The sequence below is a fragment of the Anolis carolinensis genome, chromosome 1 (genome assembly GCF_035594765.1).
Source record: "Anolis carolinensis isolate JA03-04 chromosome 1, rAnoCar3.1.pri, whole genome shotgun sequence".
In the NCBI taxonomy this organism is placed as follows: Eukaryota; Metazoa; Chordata; class Lepidosauria; order Squamata; family Dactyloidae; genus Anolis; species Anolis carolinensis.
Window position 1 is genome coordinate 258,000,231 of NC_085841.1, and position 24,643 is coordinate 258,024,873.

Here is a 24,643-nt window from a genome sequence, read left to right on the forward strand (position 1 = left end):
GATTTCGGTGTTGACCATCTGGTGAAGTCCATGTGTAAAGCCGTCTTTTAGGTTGTTGGAAGAGAGTGTTTGTTATGCACATTGAGTTTTCCTGGCAAAATTCTATCAGCCTACGTCCTGCTTCATTTTGTTGTCCCAGACCATGCTTGCCTGTGATCCCGGTTATCATTTGACTGCCCACCTTAGCATTCCAATCACTTTTTGGTGTGTTATCCACTAAGTGCTGCAGATCCTCGCAGAACTTATGTAATTCTGCTTCTTCAGCAGCTGTGGTTGGGGCATATGTTTGGATCACTGTGATGTTAAATAGCTTGCCTTTAACTCAAATTGAGATCATTCTATCATTTTTTGGGTTGTATCCAATCACTGCTTTCGCAACTTTATTATTAACTATGAAGGCTACTCCATTTCTTCGGTGTTTCTCTTGTCCACAGTAGTAGATCTGGTGGTCATCTTTTGTGAAGTGGCCCATTCCAGTCCATTTCAGTTCACTGAATCCCATAATGTCTATCTTTAATCTTGACATCTCACCAATAACCACATCCAGTTTGCCCTGGCTCATAGATCTTACATTCCAGGTTCCTATAGTGTGTTGATCTCTAGAACATCGGATTCGTCTTTCACCTCCAGCACTGTCGGCCGTTAGCCTTCCTTTCGGCTTTGAGCTAACTGCGTCATCACATCTGGGGCTACTTGGACTAGTCCTCTGCTCCTCCCCAGTAGCATTTTGACCATCTTCCGACCTGGGGGTCCTATCTTCCGATGGTATACCGACATTTCTCTGGTTGTACTGATCCATATAGTTTTCATGGCAAGAATACTGGGGTGGGATGCCATTACCTTCCCCAGGGATCGTGCTTGGCCTGACCTCTCTGCCATGATCTTCCCGTCCTGGGTGGCCTTGCACGGTATAGCTCATGGCTTCATCAAGGCACTCAAGCCCCAGCACCACGTCAAGGTAACAATCCAAGCTGGAGCCTTCAGGGAATACCGAAGTGCTTTTGAATTTCAGATAAATTCAAAATACTCACATTAGTGACTATGAATGTGAAACCAAGAAAAAACAGGTACTCCGGGCTAATTAACAATTAAATTGGTCTAATAAAATTACTATCGTACAACATTTTTGTTTCCTTTTCACCCAAACGGGGCTAGCGCACTGAGCACTTATGTGCTTTTTTTTTTTTTTTGGTAGCCTTTCCTATAGATAAGGAAGAGGGATGAAGTAATATGGCCTTCCACTGCTGACTTTACTGATTTCAATCAGTACAAAAATTTAGAGTATTGCTGCCAAAGATACCAATCACACTGTCTTGTGACCACCAGCCCTCCATAATTTTTTGATGAACAGCAGATAAAGGCCTATAGAGTGGAGTCCAGTTTAGAAGCCAAGCAAGTTAGCAGTGTGGATATAGATTGTCCCACCCCTCTCCTGGCAGCCTAATCTTCTTCTGTACTAGGCAGACAGATTATTCCACATCCAGCACAGAAACCAATAGGGCTAGTTGCAAAAGCATGAAGCATTCTGTCACATCAGTAAATGCTTCTGTGCAAAATACACAGGATGTTCGTGGTGGGCTAAGAGCTAAAGAACAGAGTATAACAGAAGTACTGATGATGTTTTATTGGGTCAATGTTAGGGTTTTTGAAAAAAAAAGAATGCCATCTGATCAAACAAAAGGCTTTGATCAGGACAGAAACTCGGGTCCTATGTACACTGCCATATAATGCAGTTTGGAACTGCATTATATGGTCAGTATAGACTCATATAATGCAATTTAACTGATCATATATCACAGTTTCAAACTGCATTACATGGCAGTGTAAATGGGGCCCCAAATATCAAACCTGGTCAGCCCATGGGCAAAAGATGACTTCTCTTCACTAACATTTGACAGTCTCATTTAATGACTACAAGTACCTTATTAGAGAAGTTTACAGCATCCTGAAAAATGATATTGCAAGAAATATTGCTATAGTTTATACAGTAGAGTCTCACTTATCCAACACTCACTTATCCAATGTTCTGGATTATCCAACGCATTTTTGTAGTCAATGTTTTCAAAACATCGTGCTATTTTGGTGCTAAATTCGTAAATACAGTAATTACTACATAGCATTACTGCGTATTGAACTACTTTTTCTGTTAAATTTGTTGTGTGATATGATGTTTTGGTGCTTAATTTGTAAAATCATAACCTAATTTGATGTTTAATAGGCTTCTCCTTAATCCCTCCTTATTATCCAACGTATTCACTTATCCAACGTTCTGCCGGCCCGTTTATGTTGGATAAGTGAGACTCTACTGTAACTTTATTATTTTGAGCTTCCTGATATTCAAGTCATGAACTAAATTATATCTGGCTAAGAATGGTGAGCAATAAGGATAACTAGGTAGGATTTAGCTTATAGTCTGAGTAATATGAATGACTAACAATAAAGCTGCAGACTATACTCAAAGAAAACAACAAAATGATCACTGAATTATTTCAGAATACCAGGCCACTACACTAATGATGGCAGCAAACAATATTATCTTTCACAGAACGGCACATAAAAGATGTTCAAAGTTAAGAATTTTAAGCTTGTTATTTCTGCCATTAATAATCTGGCATTAACATGAAACTTTCAATAATAATTCTACAGAATGGAATAAATTCTAGCCTGGCTCATGTAACATGCTGTTTCTGCACTATACAGTCAAAACCTCATACAGACACTGGGTTGATAAAGAGTGATCCAAATGTGATCAAAGTGTATTTAATCAGTATGAAAGGAGGGAGAAGGTAAAATTGCTTAACTCCAATTGGCCATTCCATTGCCCAAAATTTGTGAATAACAGTGGGTCTAGAAGACGGGAGACCCTACTATCCTCAGAGACTCTCCCTGTGAACTGGAACCCTTGAATATCAGGTCTCTTGGGAGAGCTTTCATGAATGGCAGAGGCTTTTTGCTTCAGATGTCCCCCATGTATAAAGACCAACAGAACTAAAGAAGGAGGAATCTGGGGAAGAACTAGTGTGCTCTTTCAATTCAAATGTTGTGTAAGCATTCTTTTGATTATTCCTGAATAGGAGTATAGAAAAATCTGGATTTGGGGACTACAATTCAATTTGGGACTGCAAACACTGATCAAATAATGATTTGTATGAAGTATTTAAGCCACACTTTACTTATTCAACCATCCTAGGGAAACTGTAGTGTAACAAACCCAAAGATCTCCTCTGGAGAGGGGAGGCATCACTAGAATTTCAGTCCCGTTCCAGCAAACTAGTCCACTAGAACAGATAAGCTATATCTAAATAAGCTCTTTTAGAAAGGGACTGACCCAGTTATAAGAACAGGAATCTTAAAGACATCATAAAAAGATGAGAAGAGAGGAAATGGAAGCAAATCAGTGAAACACTACTTGAAAAGCTGTACCCAAGAAACTGCAGAAATGAACATATTTTTCATAACAAATCTATGATGAATATTTATCTAGTTTGAAATCTAAGCCATATGTCATGAAATTACATTTAATATGCTGGTAGGAAGACAAAAAAACAACACAACCCACCTTCAGAAACAGTTTTAAACAGCTTATGCAAGAATAAGCAAGATGAATAAAATGCCTCCCACTAATGAAAAACATTAGCTATGGTATATTAAACAGTTTGTTGGCAGACATACAGGATCACCCCTACTGCAGCTTATGAAAGAATGGATTGCTCGTTATAAAACATAATCAAGAAGAATGTATGGCAAGTTTTTGAAGGTTTGTGACCAATTTGACAACTGGTCTCTTTTGTATTCCATTTCACTCTGATCCTGCCTCCACAGCTTTGGAACATTCTCACCTGAAACTTGTACTCCATCTAACTAAATGGTTTGTAATCCACTAGAGTTAAAGTAAGATAGGTAGTCTTCAAGATGTCACAGCACACTCCCACTACTTTTTATATTGAAAAGCGCTAACAGTTATCCCTGAATATTTTAAATTTCAGTTGGGAACATTAGTAATATTCTGTGGCTATGTATAACAGCCATTTTGGACTCTCCCTAAAATGGTAGCACCCACACATTTTGTTGCCATTTAAAGGGAATTTATTGGATGGATACTGCTAAGCAAGGCAGGGAACCAGTTTGATATAGCAAAAACCGAAATTATTTAATGTTGATGTTGTTGTTAAGTGCCTTCAATTTGACTCCAGTTTATGGCAACTATCACAGCTATTTCTTGGCAATATTTATTCAGAGGTGGTTTGACATCTCTATAGCACCTGACATAACCTTCCTTAGCTTCTGAAACCAGACAGGATCTAGTTCCTGCAGAGCATTGAGGCAGCCTGATATCCGAGTTTAAAATTTGAAAGAAAAATTACTCAAAAACTAAGCTCTTAACACGGAGGAAAATTTGTCGTGATATATTATGTGACCTAGGGCACCAATAGTACAAGTAAAAGACAAATATAACGGGGGACAATGTTGCTGTGCACAAACATCATAAGTAACAGCCATCAATAGTCTCAACTTCCATGAATTTATACAATCTGCTTTTAAAACCATCCCAGTTAGCAGACATCAGTATATCTTGTGGTAGCGACATCCAGAGTTTAACTATAAGCTCTATGAAAAAGTATCTCCCTTTTTACTTCTCCTGAATCTCCCACCATTCACCTTCAGTGAATGACCACAGATTTTAATACTACTAGTCATATTCTAATATTCAAAGAGTACTGACTAGTGACTACCACTAGCTCTGGACAACAATTTCCATTCCAACACAGAACTTGAACATGCATACCTGGTAGACGAAACAGATGGTAGGAGCCTGACACCCATACAAGAACTTGACATCAATAACTTGCAGTTCCTCCAGTCGAATGTTAAAAGCTTTTAATTCCTTATTTTCTCGCTCCAGAGGAATCACTTTGAAGAGGCCATCATAGAGGCGCAATCCAATCATCCTGCACTCTGGGTCAATTATACCAATTATTCCTGTTTCTGAAGGACGACCAATACGATCCTAGAAGGAAGGAAAAATACAAATATTCTCCCTTAATTCTGTATAACTCTTAATGAGCTATAACCCAAATGAAACATGCACAATTGCACCCATTGAAACCTGACAAGGAATGTACACTATTCCTTGTCTGATTATTTAAAAAGGCTATTCACTTACAGCACTCTTCTGTGTATGTATGTACTTTCAAGTAACTGTCAATGTATGCTGAATTTCAAAAAGTTAACGTAGTCAAAGAATACACAGAGGTAATTTCCCCTGTTCCTTCCTCTGAAATTTAGCCTAAAGCAAGATCACTTAAACTTTTTCCACTTGCGACCCCTTTTTTCTGAGAAATTTTTATGTGACCCCAGATGTAAAGGTATATAAAATAGCCATGAAATCAAACATTTGCAAGACTCGCTAAACAGGCTGGTTTTTCTTTCTGTTGAGTATAGCTGAAGCACCTTCTACAGAGTCCACTGTAAACGCTGCTGTCAAACCCCAGGCAGCAGGGCACCAAGAACCATACACGGAGGCCAATCTCTATCTAATATCTTTACTAAGGAAATATATAAAAGTAATAAAAACAAGCGAAGAATATAGTTCAGAAGCAGACCTTTCAAATGAGGTCAAATATAGTCCAAAAATGTATTGTCCAATAAATTATATTAGAGTTCAAAGTTTAAATCCAATACCGAAACACACACTATTGCCAAGCAATAGTGTGGGGAAATGCCAGAGTCTTAGGAGTCCAAGGAAGCTTGACAACAAGGCTGGAAATAATCTTGGTTCTTTAACGAGGTCTGTGACTAGGAACAAGGCAAACAGTGATTCTTGGAACGAGATCCGTGGTTAAAAGTAAGGCAAGGCAGTACTTGAATTCTTGATCCGGGAAGCAAGGAACTGGGGTTACGAAGTCCACACACGATCTTACTCCTGAAGCAGCTCTGTTGACTCCGCAAAGATTCTCCCGCGTCAGGCACCTATATTGGGTCTCGTTTTCCCGCCAACAACCTCTTTCCCTAGAGAACGGGAAGCGTAACCCAACTTTGTCGAGATGCAAGACTCCTTAGAATTTCCCAAGGGAAGCAGGTCTAATCAGCCTGTTGTTTGGCTGCAATCCGTAAACTCCTGCGATTCTGTTCCCTGACTCCTCTGTCAGCACAATAGGATTCTCTCCTAGGGAACGGAGGCGAGGAATGTCCAAGGTCTGTTTTACTGAATTCTTGGGTACAAACATAAACATCCGGCAGGTGAAAAGACTCCGGCTCTTGTTGAACCGGCGAAAACCCCATGTTTTTGTCTTCATCTGCCTCGATGGCACTAGGAACAGGACTACAAGGCCCATGAGGCATCACAGCTGCATGCTGTTGCTAACAGATTTGTGTAAATTGGTGGCATTCCGAAACTTTTTGCTGTTGCCCAAATTTTCACAATCCCTAACATATAGGGCCGGGAGTCACACTATAAGAATCAGTGGCCTAAAACACCTGGTATTCACTGGCAGTCTCTCATGCAAGTATGATGCAGGGCTGACCTTGCTTAGCTTCCGAGATCAGACAACATCTCCTGCCTTTATGACATTTAGGCCTTATTTATAATATTCTTACACTTAAAGTAATATTTTTTCTGTTGTAAGTCTGTGCCTTACAATCAGTAGCAAATCACTCATGCCACTTAAAAATGTGGCAAATGAATAATGGGCTCTGGCTTAGGTAGGTCACTACTGCAAGTGCTTTTAATAGAAACTTTGTACAGTGCACATCTGGTTCACAGCTGTCAATTCTACATTGTTCTGCATGAATAACACTTGGAAAGTCCACCCAGTTTGGTCCTTGTACTTCAGTTCAAGCAGTCTTCACTTGAAAAGTTAATCAGTAGTTATTCAAATTCTAAATGATATTTAATACAGATAGTCTCCCTTTCCCTGCGCACACCCTGGGAGGCATGTATTATTAATAGTATTTTTAAAAAGCAATTCACGCTGTTGAAGAAATGCTAACATGTTTTAACTATACAAAATACAGCCCATTATTGCTGTTATGTAACACAATTTCAATATTTAACTCAGGGGCGTCAAAAAATTTTCATCGAGGACCCCATCAGTCTTACTTTGCCCTCAAAGGACCATTGAATCTGTAGATAGAGAATCCATGGATACTAAGAGCCAACTGTAATTTTTTTTACATAGTGCGCTTTAGTTTTTTAACCAATGTGGATCCCCAGATGTTACTGAATGGCAACTCCCATAATCTGATTAACCATGCAGACTGAGGATAATGAGAATTGCAATCTAACTGCACTTGTGGCTCTGGGATTGGGGAAAAGTTAAATGGCATTTTAAAGTCAGACATCACATCCACAAGCTTTATATATAAATTCAAACCCCACTACCCTGACTAAACAGAACAAACTGCGGTATCTCAACTCCTATCAGTTCTAATCATGATGTCTAACGATTAAGAATACAGGAATTGTAGTCCATCATCTGGAGGACCACATAAAATAACACTGCAGGCCAGATTCGGCCCATGGGCCTTGAGTTTGACACATGTGATCTAAATGGACAAATCAGTAGCACAGGTGTTTGTAGAGAACATGGTGCATTTATTCCACTATCCTCCTGTACATTTTCCAGTTGTGTGATTACCGTATACCTTAGGGGCAATGACAGTTCTGGCAAGCTCACAGGTTCTATAATCTCAATAGTTATTGTTATAAATTAACTGAGCATGTACTAAATATGCAAGCCAAAATATGAGTGTGTCTGAGCATGCTTGCTTTTGTCATGTTGTGCTATTGAGACAATTGGAGCAGGATGAAGTCAAGAACAGTCTCTATGGTAATATTTTCTGTATTAAAAATCACAAGGCTCCTTTGATAATATGTCTCTGGAGATCTGCAATTCCACTTAAAAGCATATGACCATTACGTGGCAACTCTGACAGGCTCCAAACTTTCTCACAACATTGGATATAGAAGAATGTAACAGGCTTCATCCTCCTCCAGTTGCTTCAGTGCATACCATGACAAATACAAGCCCTCAGCCTCTCTATTAAATCTTGTGTTGGGGACTATTTTGGCAGGGAGCTGAAGTTGTTTTTCAGGGCCTCAGAAGCACCCACATTGCCATTACAGCCCCCCAAAAATTAGCAGTTTGTTTTCATGCTACACTTTCAAGTGCCCCAAACACCTTGAAACTGCAATGCAACTTCCAAAGTAAGTCATTACCATACTACCAGATTGGGACCAGACTGAGGACTCTCTGTCTGTGCTGAGCTTTAGAGAGCAATGCAAGGTCAGGGCCAAGAGACAGAGTCTTGATGATTTTGCCACTGAAGACATCCATCATTTTTTAATATTTTATACTAAACTTATCGAAAGGTGGACTATCAGATATTCACTGAATCTTAATCGCATAGGAGCCAGGCAAAGTCACACCAAAGTAACTCGTTCTGGCCACAGTTAGCCAGGTACTTCTAGGAAGCCCAGAAAACAGAACATGGATGGCAATGGCACCCCCTTTCTCCTCCCTTTACATACTGGTGCACAGATCTTCTTTTTTGAAGAAAATCAATCAATCATACAGTTCAGCCTCAGAACAACTATTGGGATTAGATTATAAAATCTAATTCTGCACTTAAACTGCATTAAAACATCTTCAGTGGAGCACATTTTAAAAGCAAACATATACAAAAATGTGTTATATGATAATGTTCTGCAGAGAGACTACAACATTTACAAAAGGGAGGGACAATGGCCCCATGTATTCTCAGCATTGCCAAATATTTCTCTTCCAAGTTCTGAAAGAGAGCTCTTAGCAGTTCCTAGAAGAGCAACTGAGGATGCTTGAATCCCCCATATCTTCTCCAGGCAAGAAAAAAAATGAAATGAGATGCCCCATTGAAGTGATATGTGGAAAAGCTCTGCCTACTGCTTTGGCCAATAATCCAGAGACGTCACAGGGTGCCCAAGGATCTATAGATACAGGAGTCCAACCTAACCTAATCCCATTTTAGTTCCCCACCTTTACTACAGGATATCTATTCTGAATTGAACAAAATGGAACAACATTATGTGATTCTCAGTAATGATCTATCTTGTCAAACACACCCAATATCCTCTCTTACCTGCACATTGCCATGGGCTCGGGTGATTATGTCAATGCTCTCCCCACTTTGCTTGTACTCAAGGATGCAGGCATTATATTTTGCTGTCAGGATAAAGAGTAAATCCTTGTTCTCTCCCTTGGAAGAAAAACATACAGAGATTTAATAAAAGTTCTAATTAGGAAAAATCCATTCAGTCATCTTGGACTTCCTAACTCCAGATAGCATAACCATAAAACAGTAATTTATTGAAAGTAGATTCATATCCCACTTTCCTGAAATTCAAAGCTGCTTGCAGTAATGTGATTCAGAAAACATTTTGAAGCTCTTATTTTTCTGTAACAAGTTTAGCATTCATTCTTTCAATGACTGCTGACAACTGCATTTGCTTTAGTTTGGGTGGCCAGAAATTTTTTGCAGGTTCCATGAAAACATCACATGGGCATCACAAATCACATGTACTGGAAACTCCATCACTTTTGTTGATTATTCCAAACCAACTGCAGCAGATAGATAAAATATCTTACTTTAAATGGCCAGCACCAAAAGAAACATTCAGAGGGCAAGACGAATTTAAGGAAACATTACAGACACTAACTTTGGTCAGCCTCGGTTCCCTGCTCTGTTCCTTGTCAGTAGCAGCTAGTGTGATGATATAGGGTAATATCAGCATTTCAAGTCGAATCGTGATCATATTAAATATGAAAGGGCCAGAGGAAAGCACTAAGTCCAAATACCAACACACTTTCCTAAGGCAAAAGAGTTGTATCTGTGTCAAATTCAGCCCCGTTAGTGGGTCAGGAAGGCACAGATTCACACAGAAATGTCAAAGTACTATTCAAAGGGAACTTCCACAGAGATCCACAACTCTCTCTTCAGCAAAGAGCAGGAACATGACATTTGCTTTGGGCAGGGATTGAAGTTGCTTCTATGGCCATGACCATGCAACTGGGACTCATGCTGATGTTGACCCAGGAACACTTGTTAACACTGACGATGGCAAGAAATGCTGGGAGATGCAACAACACCCAGAGGGCTGGACGACTCCTAGCCCTGAGCTAGTACAACCCCCAGTAATGGAGCAATAACACACTATCTGAAGAGTTGGCAATTTTTCGTGAATCCAACATGGAGCTAAGGGGACCCCAATTGGGATCGGTTCCCATAGCTTAAGAAGCAGCACTGTAGAAAGAGAACTGATCTGAACTGATGGGGGCAGAATGCTTATTAGAACATGTGTTGTCGAAGGCTTTCATGGCCGGAATCACTAGGGTTACTGTGAGTTTTCCAAGCTCTATGGCCATGTTCCAGAAGCATTCTCTCCTGACGTTTCGCCTGCACCTGTGGCAGGCATCCTAAGAGGTTGTGAGCTCTGTTGAAAACTAGGCCATACAGCCCGGAAAACTCACAGAAATCCTTGTGAGAACATATTCAAATTGAATGAGCGAACAGAGACGTGTTTTGGTGCAGAAGGCTTCCTCCGCAGAGGAGGGGGAAGGAAGGAGGATGGCTCACCTTGGGCCGGAAGAGCTCCATGACCGCGATCTTGCCGTATATGCCCACCTCCTTGACGGGCCGCAGCCCTTCCGCGGTGACCACATAGATCTCGAGGCGGGTGTTCTTGGCGATCAACAAGTTGAGGTCCTCCGCAGAGGTGAAATGCCCTGTTTGGGGTCGGAAACAGCACAGGGTCGGCCTCAAGGGGCGCAGTTCCCGCGCGTGGCCTTGCCTCTCCCCCCCCGCCCCCGACACACACACACTGTGACAGTTGCCCTCAGAGATACTCCCCCTCTTCCCCCCTCCCCCGCCTTACCGGTGACGCAGCTGTTGACGGCGGTGGGCTTCTGCGCCGTCACCACGTAGTTGCACGACATGGCGGCGGGAGGCCCTCGGGCGGCGGAGGGGGGCGCGCGGAAGGAGCACGGCCTCGACACCGCCGATGACACCACCGAGACACCACCGCCGCCGCGGCCAGAGTGCCCGCGCAGGGCACCACGGGAAGCGCGACGGCAGCGCGACACACAGGCTTAATGGGGAAAGAGTGGCCCCTAGTGGCCGGAGGGAGGACAGGCAAAGAGTGGGCTTTACGCGCATGCGTGGAACCGAAACCACCTTGGCAAAGAGGGGAGCGGGATTTAAGGCGCATGCGTGGGAGTCTCACGAGGCCGCTGCGGTTACTGCGATGGGAGTAAAAAAGCCTTACTGATGTACAGTATAAGAAAAGCACCTGTGATTCTAAAGTCCACCCAGTTCTTAGTTGATGAAAGCCAGTGTAGATAATGTGTTGTCGAAGGCTTTCATGGCCAGAATCACTGGGTTGCTGTGAATTTTCCGGGCCATGTTCCAGAAGCATTCTCTCGTGACTTTTCGCCCATATCTATGGCAGGCATCCTCAGAGGTTGTGAGGTCTGTTGGAAACTAAGTAAACGAGGATTATATATCTGTGGAATGTCTTAGTTTCAAGCAGACCCTTCAATCTCGGAAGATGCCTGCCGCAGATGTGGGCGAAACGTCAGGAGAGAATGCTTCTGGAACATGGCCATACAGCCCGGAAAACTCACAGCAATCCAGTGTAGATAATATTAGGGAAGGAGGACCAGTCACCTGACATCTGGTGCAAGGCAATTCCTGTATTGGGTTGCTGTGAGTCTTTTGGGCTGTATGGCCATGTTCCAGAAGTTTTTTCTCTCCTGACGTTTTGCCTCACAACCTCTGAGGATGCCTGCCACAGATGTGGGCGAAATGTCAGGAAAGAATATTTCTGGAACATGGCCATAACGCCTGAAAAACTCACAGCAACCCAGTGTAGATTGGGTAAGTACCAGTCCTCTGATATCTGGTGCAAGGCAGTTCTTGTGTTGCTTAGAGATAGAGACCAGAAGATTATAGGAAATTGTAGGACCATGAAAAGTGTGGGGCAGGATCTATAAGGAGAGTATGGGTACATCTACTGCCTCATCACACTAGAGTATGGATCCACTTTAAATCCTTTTTCTGCCTCCTGCAGAATTCTGGGATTTGTAGTTTAGTGAGACCCAGGACCTGCCCTCCGTAAACTACAAGCCCCAGAATTCTGCAGGAGATAGGAATCGGACTTAAAGTGGACCAATTCTCCAGTGTGATGAGGTCCTACATACACTGCAGAATGAATGTAGTATGACACCACAATTAAAGTGGGCCCAAAACAGTGATGGAAATGGCAGGCTTAATGGGGAAAAAGAGTGGCTCCTAGTGGTCGGAGGGAGTATAAGCAAAGAGTGGGCTTTAGGCGCATGCGTGGAATCGAACCCTCTTTGGCAAAGAGAGATGAGCGGGCTTTAAGGCGCATGCATGGAAGCCTCACGAGGCCGCCTCGGTTACCTGTGATGGGAGTATGAGCCTGAAAGAGGAGGCGACGGTGGGGGCTGAAGACGCTCGCGCAGGCGCGCTTGGTCCGAGTGAAGGGACCTCTTCCGCTCCCTCCCCCTTGCGTTGCGCGTGACTGGAGGGGATTCAGTCAAACATTCATTGCCATTCAGTCAACCGTCGGCGCTCGAGCGTGCCGCTGCCAATCAGCGCCTTGGCCCCGCCCAGTCAGGCCGGGGGCGCGTGTTTCGTACTCCAGCCAAGCGGAGTTTGGATTCCAGGGCGAAGTCCGCGGGAGGGGGCGCGAGCCTCTCCTCCCTCCCTCCCTCGCAGAAGGTGTCGTCCCCTGAGGAGCTGCACGGCATCTCTCTCTCTCTCTCTCCCCCGACGCAGCTCCTCCTGACAACATGCAGGTGAGACCGCGGACCCCAGGGCCATCCAATCCACCCCATTCTGCTATGCGGGAACACACAATCAAAACGCTCTCGACAGGTTTGCCATCCAACCTCTGCTTCAAAACTTACAAGGCCCAGCGAAGTTTTTAAACTCTCCCCCTCTTCGCTGCTTCGTTTTTACTTCGTTGCATTAGCCCTGGCCCAGCCTCTCACAGTTGTCTAGGTCCACCTTGGAATTCTGACCATTGGTAGCTGAATAGTTTTGAAACCGGTTTTAATTTTAAAATTTTAAAATAGTATATTTGTTTTAATACTAAAGGTAAAGGTTTCCCTGGCCTGACATTATGTCCAGTCCTGTCCGACTCTGGGGGGTTGTGCTCATCTCCATTTCTAAGCCAAAGAGCTGGCGTTGTCCATAGGTTCATGTGGTCGGCATGACTGCATGGAGCGCCGTTACCTTCTCGCGGGAGCGGTACCTATTGATCTACTCACATTTTTGCATGTTTTCAAGCTTCTAGGTTGGCAGGTTGGCTAATAATCGCCAAGTTCAGCAGCTCAGCGGTTTAACCTGCTGCGCCACTGAGGGGCTCCATTTTAATAGTAACTATGTTTATGTTTTTATTATGTTGTGTTGTATGTTCTTCTGTGTTGGTATTGAATGCTTTACCTTTATTGGAAACTTCCCTGAGTCCCTTCCGAGGAGATAGAGCGGTATACAAATAAAGTTTTGTTATTGTCCTCCCTCTTCCCTTGAAAAATGCGAGGAAACAGGGTTGTGTGTTTTCTGGCTGTGTGGCCATGTTCCAGAAGTATTGTCTCCTGATGTTTCGCTCACATCTTTGGCAGGGGTTGTGAGGTTGCGGGGAAAGCCCATGCCTTGGTGCTTCTGCACTGTAGCAGTCGTGCAGTTTGGCACTCCTTGAACTGCCAGAGCTCAATGTGATGGGAGCCTGGAAGCAGGCCCATAGTCAGAAAAAAAACATTTGGGAGGGGTTGAAATCCCCCACCCCAGATAACTTTTCAGGCCAGTGATCTGGCAGGAGATCTCAACAAGGCCCTGAAATTACCATCATTGTGCAAAGGTTCTTTGCAGATAATAGGTTCTGAATCATTGCTCTCTCTCTAAGCCAGTTCTGGTTGCCAAGGACAATGGTTTCCACAATTGGCAGAAGTTCCTTTCTGATTTCTTCTGATTTCTTCTTATTACGTTTATCGTGATGATGGGTTATATCAAGATGCGTTACACTGTGAATTAGCAAGAAGTTTTCATCCAAGCACAAGTTGTTCTGATGGTACTCTGTTTTTTGGTGTCCATTGAAGACTTTTACTGCACTTTTCCATCGCACAAATTGTTTAGCAACCAATACACCAAGCTTCTGATGATCACCCTTACCCCCAACTTCTCCTCCAAACACCACACAATACTTACAGAGCACACCTTAAGCATGAAATGAGTAGGCTAACCAGGGGAATCTGCTGAACCATTTGGGTTGAAATCCTAGATGCCTCTTCTTATCCACAGGAAATGCATATCCTGGCAATGAAGTCTGTAGATTTTGCACTAACTGAGCTTTCACTTGGTCATCATAAACAGCCTTGTTCATATAAAGTCCAAGGTCTAACAATGACACAGCTTCCTCTCTCTGCTCCTGTTCCATTGTTTTCTTAGCAGGACTTGGATTAGATGACCTCTGTTTCCACAGTTTTCACCTGCAATCCAGGTCAAATCCCCCGTCCTGTCCCACGTCTTAGGCTTTGCCTGTATTTTGGCAGCTTCCACTATGGTCGCTCCCACTATGTCAGTGATTGCTGCTGTTGCAGTGTAAATTGGTAGAAACGTAGATAATGATAGTGTGACTAATCAGAAGCTGTTTGAGATAGTGCCTGCAGTTCTGGAAGGACTCCAATTTTTGCTTCTCATATACTTTGCATGGGGATTTGGTTAACCAGTTAAAATCCTTGGGTAAACCATGGCTTTTTTAACCTGAAAATTTTTGGGGGTGGTTTGAACCCCTAAACCGCCCCCTTGGCTATGGGCTTGCCAGGAAGGTACAATATGACAAGGCCCTTTGCCTCCTCTGCCAAAGAGAGTTGGTGCCCCACCAAACTACAAACTACAGTTCCATAGCATTGCACCAGGGTAAGTGGTGTCGAACTGCAGTATATTAATGGTAGGACAATCCCCTCCCCCCCCTCCGGTTTCCCCTCTTTCCTGCCCACCACGTCTTGTGTCATTGTGTTTAAAGAGACCCATAAGGACAGAAAACCATTTTATTCATTTGTGATCTGTTTTGAATCTTTCCAGCTAGTGAATGTGGTGTAAATGCTAATAAAACTAACGAAATAGATGAATGTGACTCATTTTCCTCATTTATGAATTCTGTATCCATAGATTCAAGCACCCTCTTGCTTGGAAATATTTTTTTAAATCCAAAGAGCAAATCTGGATTTTGCCATTTTGTATAAGGGCACATTTTACTATGCAATATATATAATTTAAAATATATATACAATTTCATATATATTAATAACTATTTGTATCCCGCTCACAACAGTATGCACTCACAGAATAATAATAATAACAATAATAATAAACTTTATTTATATACCGTCCTATCTCCCAGATGGGACTCAGCGTGGTTTCCAATCATAAAAACAACACATACATTACATAGCAACATAATAACACATTATTAAGCAAGTAAAACAATACAATTATATAGCAATAAATAACACTTACACAACCTGATCAAGGGGACGGGAACCATAAACCCAATATATTAAAATGTATAATTGTATACATTTTATTGTGCAATTTTATGAATATTGTGCAATATATTCAGGCCCAGAGATCAGCGGTATTCCAATGTAATTACTCAAAAACCTGCCGACACCACCAGGTCTTCAGTTCCTTACGGAAATTGGATAATGTAGGGGATTGCCTGATCTCTTTTGGCAGTGCATTCCAGAGCCGGGGGGCCACTGCTGAGAAGGCTCTTTCCCTTGTCCCCACCAGCTGCACTTGGGACGGTGGTGGGAGCGTGAGGAGAGCTTCCCTGGATGATCTCAAGGTCCGCACTGGCTCATAGGAGGAGATGTGATCACGGAGATAATAATAATAATAAAACTTTATTCATACCCCGCCACCATCTCCCGTCGGGGACTCGGGGCAGCTTACATGGGGCAGAGGCCCAAACAACATCGGACAAAATATAGGCAACATAATACAAATCACACTATAAAAAGATCAAACAGTAATACAATATATCAATTAAACAAAAATACAGGATAAAAATTGCATTTAAAACACATAAATGGTAAAATCGTAATAAATACAGGATAGATTATTAAAAACCCTCTGTGGCTGATTAATTAATGACTGTATCTCCAAAGGCCTGCCGAAACATCCAAGTCTTGGGTTGTTTCCTGAAGGATAGGTAGGGCCCGAGCCGTATAGGGCTTTATAAGTCAAAACCTGCACCTTGAATTGGGCCCGGCAGTTTATCGTCAGAATACATAATAAAACAAATATTTCAAATGAAATACACAACCAACAATAACCAATTACCAAAAATTAATCAACCATAATAGACAAAAAGGACATCATACATAAAATACGTAATATTTACACTGTGCTACTCTTAAAAACCTCCCAACAACTATCCTAGTTTGGTGCCATTTAACATGTGGGGGCCTGTCTAATCTCCGGGAAGGATGTTCCAAAGCCAGGGGGCAACCACAGAGAAAGCCCTCTCTCTCATATCCATCAACCGTGCTTGTGACGGCAGTGGGACCGTGAGAAAGGCCTCCCCAGTCGATCTTAAAGTCTGTCCCGGTTCATAGAGGGAGATGCGGTCACATAGATGGACAGGACCCAAGCCGTGTAGAGCATTGTAGGTGATAACTTGCATTTGAATTGGGTCCAGAAACAGACCGGCAGCCAATGAAGCTGCTTCGACATGGTGGTGATATATTCCCTGTAATCCGCTCCAGTAAGTAGCCTGGCTGTCAACCTTTGCACTAATTGCAGCTTCCGGACCATCTTCAAAGGCAGCCCCACAGCCCCACGTAGAGTGCATTGCAGTAATCCATTCGAGATGTAACTAAGTCATAGACCACTGTGATCAAGTCCTGGGGTCAGGGGTGTAGGATATATAGTCCTGGGGTCAGGGGTGCAGAAAAGTGGAAAACCACAAGTGAAAAGTACACTTTTTAAAGCTGAGAGAACACTTCTTTAAAGATCTCTAGATCCTCTAGCAGAAGTTGATCACCCTGGAGGACACAGATTCCTAGAGAGATCATATTAATCAAATCTACAGGAGTTAAACTCTCAGATGTGGAGGGCTGTTTGTCCTCACAAACAAATGTGGGGGCTTGAGCCTCCACAGATGTTGGTATCCAGAGGAAGCGGAATCCTGGAACCAAACACCAGCCGATTCTAAAGGCCTACTGTATTGTTATTCCTTCATTTCACCATATTTTCATTCTGCCATTTCACTTCAGTGGGAGAGGATGGCACACAAGTAGCCCTGGTCTAAGAGTTAACTGCTGGCCCTACTTCACCCTAATAGCAAGGCTTATAGCTTAAGTTAGGGATTTTTCACTGTGGAATCGTTTCTCTTGAAAAATAATGGGAACAAGATTTTTGGTATATGCTTGTTCTAATTTTGACATTGTTAAGTACATAAAATAGGCAGGCAACATAAAAAGAAAGGGAGAATATATATTAGATAATACTGTGACTGGACAATGAGGGCAATTTGTTTTATTCCTACAGAGATCTGAGTTTTGACTGTTGCAATTGCTTCTGCTGTTGCTGCAAAGAAACAGCTCTAGATGGATAGTTGTATAAATATTCTATATTATTCCTATACATTTTTATATTCTGTGATTTTACTTTGCTTTGAAATACTGAGATGAAAGTGGTATGTAAGTATTTGTGAATAAGTAATACATCAAATTGAGTTTTCCTATCTTGGGGCATGATGGGAGCCAAAGTCCAAGAGGTGAAAGATCTGTAAAGAGTAGTTGTTCAAGTAGTCCCCCATTTCCTTCATCTCTGCAGTTTAAGAAGAAGTTGATGTGGAGAGATATGCAGGCTCAAATACAACATGAAACTTACCTGAGTCTCCTGCAAAATTTCCTTTGCTGGTTTTACTACATAATCATTATATGTGCTTAAAGTCCTGCAGCGACAAGAAGTTTCTGAAATTTCTGAAGCTGGTAGAATAATCACTTTGGAACTGTTTCCATGCTGAAAACTGAATGCCTGTGTGTATCTTGGTTCCCCCCCACCCCCCACCCCTTTTTTTTAGGGCTCAAAAAAGCTAGTGAACACAATTCTGGGTTGTGCAGATGATTCATTGGCTGGGATAGTGGCATGCAACCCTCATCTCCAGATCTTGCAAGGACACAGAGTTGCACTGCGTGCTGACTTGGAAAACCTGCAGGGCAAAGTGGCATTGATTTCTGGAGGTGGATCAGGACATGAGCCTGCACATGCAGGTTAGTGGAGTTTGTGCCATAGGAGGTCTGGATATGTGGTGGGATGGTCCTCTTTTACTGTCCAAAGCCCAGTGAAGTGTGCAGTATTTCCTCAATACAAAGAGAAAAGACCACTCTCGAAGTCCGTATTTAAAGACAGCTTGAATATAATACGTTTTCACAACAATTCTTTCTGTTAACTGCTGGATTTAATTGCCGGTTATATTGAATAGCAGGACAACTGTAATGTAAGTGAGTTCTATGGATACCATGAACTGCGAAAAAGACAAAGGGGTCCTAGAGCAAATCAAGCCTGAACTCCACCTAGAAATCAAAGTGAGTAAACTGAGTCTGCCCTACTTTGGTGATATCATGAGGAGACATAACTGATTTGAACAGATAATGATCCTTGGTAAGGTAGAAGGCAGTAGGAAAAGAGGAAACCTCATTCCAGATGGACAGACTCAATCAAGGAAGCCATGGTTCTGAGTCTGTAAGACCTGAGCAGAGCTGTTTGAGGATCGGATGATTTTGGAGGTCTCTCATTCATGGAGTTGCCATAAGTTGAAATGGATTTGATAGCAGCAAACAAACTTTGCTTTGTGCACAAAATTATTAAAAATATGGTATAAATATGGTATTCTCTCTTCTTTTCCTACTTTCCTATATCCAAGTATTTTTCCCCCACTTTTTATGTAATCTATATACTCTTTTTCTGTTTAATAAAAATTATATATTTAAAAAAAGGAAAAAAAATATGGTATAAAATTATCTCCAGGCTATGTGCACAAAGTGTATATGAAACATAAATGAATTTCAAGTTAAGACTTCGATCTCATCTGAGATATATGTGGTTATGAACATATACTGTACGTACTGAATATAGAAATATAGGAATTCTAAAAGTATGATGTAGTCCTGTCTTCTCCCCCTTCAGGATACATTGGAAAAGGAATGCTCAGTGGAGTGGTAGCTGGCCCAGTATTTACTTCTCCTGCAGTTGGTAGCATTTTAGCAGCAATTCGGGCTATGAAAGAAGCTGGAGCAGGTATAGTAGTGTTTCTGATAGATTATTCTCTTCTGATTGAGGGATGGAATTTAACTCAGTTTTTCATCTCCTTTGTAGTTGGGACACTGCTAATAGTGAAGAACTATACTGGGGACCGCTTGAACTTTGGGCTGGCATTGGAACAGGCCCGGGCAGAAGGGGCTGATGTGGACATGGTGGTGGTTGGGGATGACTCTGCTTTCACCAAACAGAAGAAGGCTGGCAGGAGAGGACTGTGTGGCACAGTGCTTATACACAAGGTAGGAATAGTCTGTCCCTCACTTTCAGGGCCAACGTTTTCACTGACCAGAACATTTTCTACTTGGAGGCCTAAACACATTGTAGTGTGATGTATCAGTGATAATTCCATTCTGAACATTGCACTCATTGAGCATCCCATGTTAATTGTTTTAGATGCATTTTGCCCGCAGACACTTTGGATTGTTTTTAGCTGTTTTAGGAATATGAGTTGACCTATATTACCGTTCAGCTAAAATAAGGTGATGATGATAAAGCACATGAAGATATGGTTTAAAAGTCCTGGAAATTGTGGTGTAGGCACTCCAGCAGACTTAAAGCTTTGAATCTCTTCAAAGTGTCATGAGACAGTGAGTGTGAAAAACATAAGCAGTTAAAAAAATCTAGTCCACGTTGACCATGAAAAATTCTGCTTATACAGAATTCCAGAAGATGAACAGTTCTGAAGAAATAGTATTTGTGTTTCAAAATTGTTATACTCACAACAGTGAAAATGAGTTCAGGTCTACATTACAGTGTTGGTGACCTTATAATGTTGCAGTTGGATTTTATACACCCCTACACTCAAGTTGATATTACACACTTACCCCAGTGATTTTCAGTGTCTTTCTCAACCATTGAAAGCTTTTCCATTTTTATGGAGTCAGTTATTGTTGGCCTTGTTCTGAAGGTCTTTAAAATATTTTAGTATTTTAATAATATCAGATGTTTAATAAAGATATTTAATATTATATAATATAATTTGACATTAATATATATAATTAATATCATGTATGTGTACTCAGTAAATAGAAATTGTATCAAGTTTCACAACTGTCCTTAGAAGAATGTGTTATTATACTCAGGTTTCTGAATAAACTTAATATTTGATGTACAATATGCATGTATTAGAAACTTAGGATGGGAGAGAATCGGAATAAGGAGTATAATACACAGGTATTTTACCACAGGGAAAATACTAGTAATATATCTGCAATTGTTTTGCTTCTGCCTTAGGACTGAAGCTTTTGGCTGCGTCCATGTTATATGAATGTGTGTGTGCAAATGAACGGTGATCTTTCCCATTCCTTGTGCTGCAAAATCAATGTAGCATTTTTCATTACTGTAATTTATATTTAGGTAGCTGGGGCTCTTGCTGAAGCAGGGGTTAGTCTGAATGAAATTGTTCGAAAAGTTACTGCTGTTAAAGGCCAAATGGGTAAGTGTTTGTTTAAGTAGTTCTTTTTATTGGAAGTAAACCAAGATGTGCCTTGTTTTATGTTTATTTCCTTGTCTTGTCATTGAGATATATAATAGGTGGAATTTACTTTTTCTTTCTTTTGCACAGGCACCCTAGGTGTAAGTCTGTCCCCCTGCAGTGTCCCAGGATCAAGGCCGACCTTCCAACTTGCTGATGATGAGCTTGAACTGGGTTTGGGTGAGCATGTGTTTTCCACTGTTGCCTACTGACTTCCTTGCAATGGTCTTATGAACCCTGCCTCTTTGATCCTATATGCCCTTTAACTTGCAAGGCTATCTGTGCATCTCCATTGCCAGTTATAACCCATTGCCCATTCTGTGTGGTTGTAGCAGTGGTTCTGTGGTATAAATGGGAAAAACTGCTTTATTGTCTGTGATAGGAGGGCTTATTTATTTATTGCATTTCTCTGCTTGGGGAAGAGTGTGAAAGCCTTACTCCCAGAGTGAGATCCAGAGCAATTTCCAGAGACAATTAAAATAAATCAGAATAAAATGTAAAAAGAAGTAAAATCACCACACAGTTCACTGGTTATATACTCATATTTATGTGTCTTAATTAAGGAAGACCTCACATTTCCTAATACAGTTAAATATCTGTGAACTAAATTAACTTCTATTTAGGAAGGAGCTAGCCATGCCAGCTTTATTTATTTATTAGTTACTACATGTATACCCCGCCCTTCTCACCTCAAAGGGGACTCAGAGCGGCCTTACAGTAGGCAATAATTTGATGCCGCACTAATACATACAATAAACAAATACATTAAGTATAGGTTCCTTTGCTAACATTTTGCGCTTTCCACAGGAATTCATGGTGAAGCTGGTGTACGCAGGATGAAAGTAAGTTGCCTGATGCATCTCACAATTAGAGCAGTACAGTTTTAGCTGTTGTACTAGTGATGGGCAATTAAGCAGGCATCAGTTTTATTCTCATGGGCCTCAGTCCTAGTGCATCAGATGTCATGTCACTGATTTGCCAGTTTCCAGGTGATTTAAAAGGTTTAGGGAAGAGTGTGAAATATGGCATTTGTGAGTGCATTGGGTGTGTTTGCTGCAGTTTTTACATGAAAATCCTCATATTTGAAGGGTCTGAATGCCTTAGGGGAATACAGTGGGGCCTGAAATAAGGTTCAGGGTCCACAAATGACTTATTTATATATACCCTTTTCATAGATGACTTCAGCAGATCAAATTGTGAAGATAATGTTGAATCACATGACCAGTCGTTCCAGTGACTCACAATTGCAGCTCAAGTCTGGTGAGTATGCATAATTATTTCTATTAGCCAAAAGGATGTCAACTCTGATGTGGAGAAGCAGTCATATGAAATGTAATGAACCTCCCAAGTCCAACTCCCCCCCCCCCCCAAAAAAAAAAAAACAAAACTCTGTGGCTATGATGAAGAGGAAATAATATCAGTGCAACTACACCAGCAAAGTGCTAACTTGTTTTATAAACAAAGAACAATTCTGTGTGGACAACACTTCTAAAATATAAAGACTATCATAATGTTTCAATGCCTGTTCCAAAAAAGAAAGCATAATGGGATGTTGTGCAGGTTGCTTAAAAGGAAATTAGGGAATCATTCCCTCTATAATTAAGGCATTCTATTCTTCCAGTAGCCAATTGCACCAGATTATGAACCTGCACTTCATGCTTCAGATGATACAGTGATGAAAGAAAGGCCCAAAAATATTGAGGGATGATATGAACGCTTCTCAATAGCAGTCTGAACAGGAGTGCTAACAAAAGTTGACCAGTAACTGCAATGCTCCACAGGCCCTACAAATCAAATTCCTGGTAGATCATCTATCCTATAGAGAAAGATTGTGATTATTCCAGACATAATATGGACACAAGAATTTATTCTTTTTTACTTTCTGAAACATTAACCTTAACTTTCCTAGATGTGCATGTAAGATTAATAACAGCATGACATGATGTTTCCATTAGTGTATGTTGAGTACTATATGTGTACTTACAGCAAGAACTAAAAACCTGAATTCTTTTGTAACAATATACGAGGGCTATCCACAAAGTAGGTTACGTTTTGGATTTTAAAAAGGACAAAGTGTAGGAGAAATCATTTACCATATGCAGCTGAAAGACACATCCCAAAACTACAATCTCATGTAATCCCCATTGAAATGTAGGCACGTCTCATATAGATAAATGAGTTTGAAAAGGTCTGCCCAGTAAGTTTGCCGCCTCTCTCCTCCATTTCCAATAATGGGGGCGTGGCTGGCAGCGCGGCGTTTTGGCTACGCTGCAGGAAGGGAGAAGGGGGAAGGGCTGAGGACACAAGCGGGGAATTTACTGGAGCAGTACTTTTCAAATTCATTTATCTGTATGAGACGTGCTTACATTTCAATGGGGATTACATGAGATTGTAGTTTTGGGATGTGTCTTTCAGCTGCATATGGTAAATGATTTCTCCTATACTTTGTCCTTTTTAAAATCCAAAATGTAACCTACTTTGTGGATAGCCCTCGTATATAATGCCAATAAGCTTTATGTCAAGCATAGAATGTTAACATAATATCCCATTGTAACATTAATAAGTATTCTGTTTCTCTCATCTTTTGATAAAACCTTTGATTAACTGGAAACACTATTTGTCCTGAAGCTTATCTAGGCAAACGAGTGCTGTGTATTATTTCACTACTGATCCAAGGTGTGCTGCCTTTAATTGTTATATTCATGGTATTTCTTGTATTTGATGTGTAGAATTTTTAAAAACTTAAAAAGCAGACATAGGTGATCTGATTAAACCAGCGTGTGGAAAAGTTATTTTTTGATCATAACACTGAGGGCCCTTCCACACAGCCATATAACCCAGAATATCAAGGCAGATAATCCACAATATTTGCTTTGAACTGGATTATCTGAGTCCACACTGCCATATAATACAGTTCAATGTTGATTTTATACAGCTGTGTGGAAGGGGCCTGAGACTCTTCCCATCTTTTTCATAAAAGGAATGCACAGGTTATAAGTTCTTTCTCAAGCTCCTCTGTTTACTGAGAGTAGATTTTACTCCTATCCATTTTGTTTTTGCTTTCAGGTGCACCTGTAGTCTTGGTAGTAAATAATCTGGGTGGATTATCATATTTGGAGTTGGGAGTAGTGGCTGGATCTGCAGTACGGTATCTTGGTACGTTTGAGAATGAATGAAGAGAAATAATCTATTTGTGTTACACATGATATTTATACTGTACTTTATCTTAAAAACAACCCTATGGATGGATCAGGTTGAAAGAAAGTAATTGTCCAAGGTAGCCTAGTGTTTTCTGTCTCTATGGAAAGTAGTACCGGAACCCCTTAAAACCAGGCCTGCAATCTAAACAGTATACCACACTAGTTCTCGTATTTAATACAATATATAAGATGTGTTTTTATTTTGAAAATGTACCATATGTTCCTTAATTTTTTATTGGCATTTTAAACAGTCCTAAAATTAAAGGAATAAAAGGTCATCTGTTTTAACCTCTTGACCAAAGATAGAATGGTTAAATTGTGTCACAGATCAGTCCATGGAAATCACTGTCACACTCTAGGAATGACTTCATTGCCCATGTATTTCAGTATTAACCATGATGTACCCCTACATCTTTATCAGTTAATCCCAATCACCATCATCATCAAACAAAAGCTGACAAATTATGGTAAGATTAGTCTTAGAGGAAAGACCCTTATTCTAATTAGATAAATATGTTTGAATCCATTTGCTAATCGCAATTAATGTGGATCCATTGAATTATTGCAAATTATGTAAATT

At 41.2% G+C, this 24,643-nt stretch overlaps 2 protein-coding genes across 3 annotated transcripts in view; one reads left to right on the top strand and one right to left on the bottom strand.

Moving 5' to 3' along the window:
* ddb1 (damage specific DNA binding protein 1) overlaps nucleotides 1-11,090 on the bottom strand; it is a 40,202-nt gene extending 29,112 nt beyond the window's left edge. Inside the window, exons 1-4 of the mRNA XM_003224115.4 lie at nucleotides 10,910-11,090; nucleotides 10,612-10,760; nucleotides 9,118-9,234; nucleotides 4,787-5,008 (exon numbers count right to left, since the gene is read on the bottom strand). Of these exons, the coding sequence (XP_003224163.2) occupies nucleotides 4,787-5,008; nucleotides 9,118-9,234; nucleotides 10,612-10,760; nucleotides 10,910-10,970 (549 nt within the window). The 5' untranslated portion in view covers nucleotides 10,971-11,090. The remainder of the gene's footprint in view (nucleotides 1-4,786; nucleotides 5,009-9,117; nucleotides 9,235-10,611; nucleotides 10,761-10,909) is intronic.
* A 1,333-nt stretch (nucleotides 11,091-12,423) lies between these two features.
* The window catches only part of tkfc (triokinase and FMN cyclase), a 36,739-nt gene continuing 24,519 nt past the window's right edge, over nucleotides 12,424-24,643 (top strand). Inside the window, exons 1-9 of one of the 2 annotated variants that reach the window (XM_062967439.1) lie at nucleotides 12,424-12,854; nucleotides 18,152-18,341; nucleotides 19,258-19,368; nucleotides 19,447-19,628; nucleotides 20,746-20,824; nucleotides 20,954-21,043; nucleotides 21,671-21,705; nucleotides 22,039-22,123; nucleotides 23,930-24,019. In XM_062967439.1, coding sequence (XP_062823509.1) covers nucleotides 12,849-12,854; nucleotides 18,152-18,341; nucleotides 19,258-19,368; nucleotides 19,447-19,628; nucleotides 20,746-20,824; nucleotides 20,954-21,043; nucleotides 21,671-21,705; nucleotides 22,039-22,123; nucleotides 23,930-24,019 — 868 coding nt within the window. In that variant the 5' untranslated portion in view covers nucleotides 12,424-12,848. The remainder of the gene's footprint in view (nucleotides 12,855-18,151; nucleotides 18,342-19,257; nucleotides 19,369-19,446; nucleotides 19,629-20,745; nucleotides 20,825-20,953; nucleotides 21,044-21,670; nucleotides 21,706-22,038; nucleotides 22,124-23,929; nucleotides 24,020-24,643) is intronic. The other variant, XM_008115855.3, reaches the window with a different exon arrangement.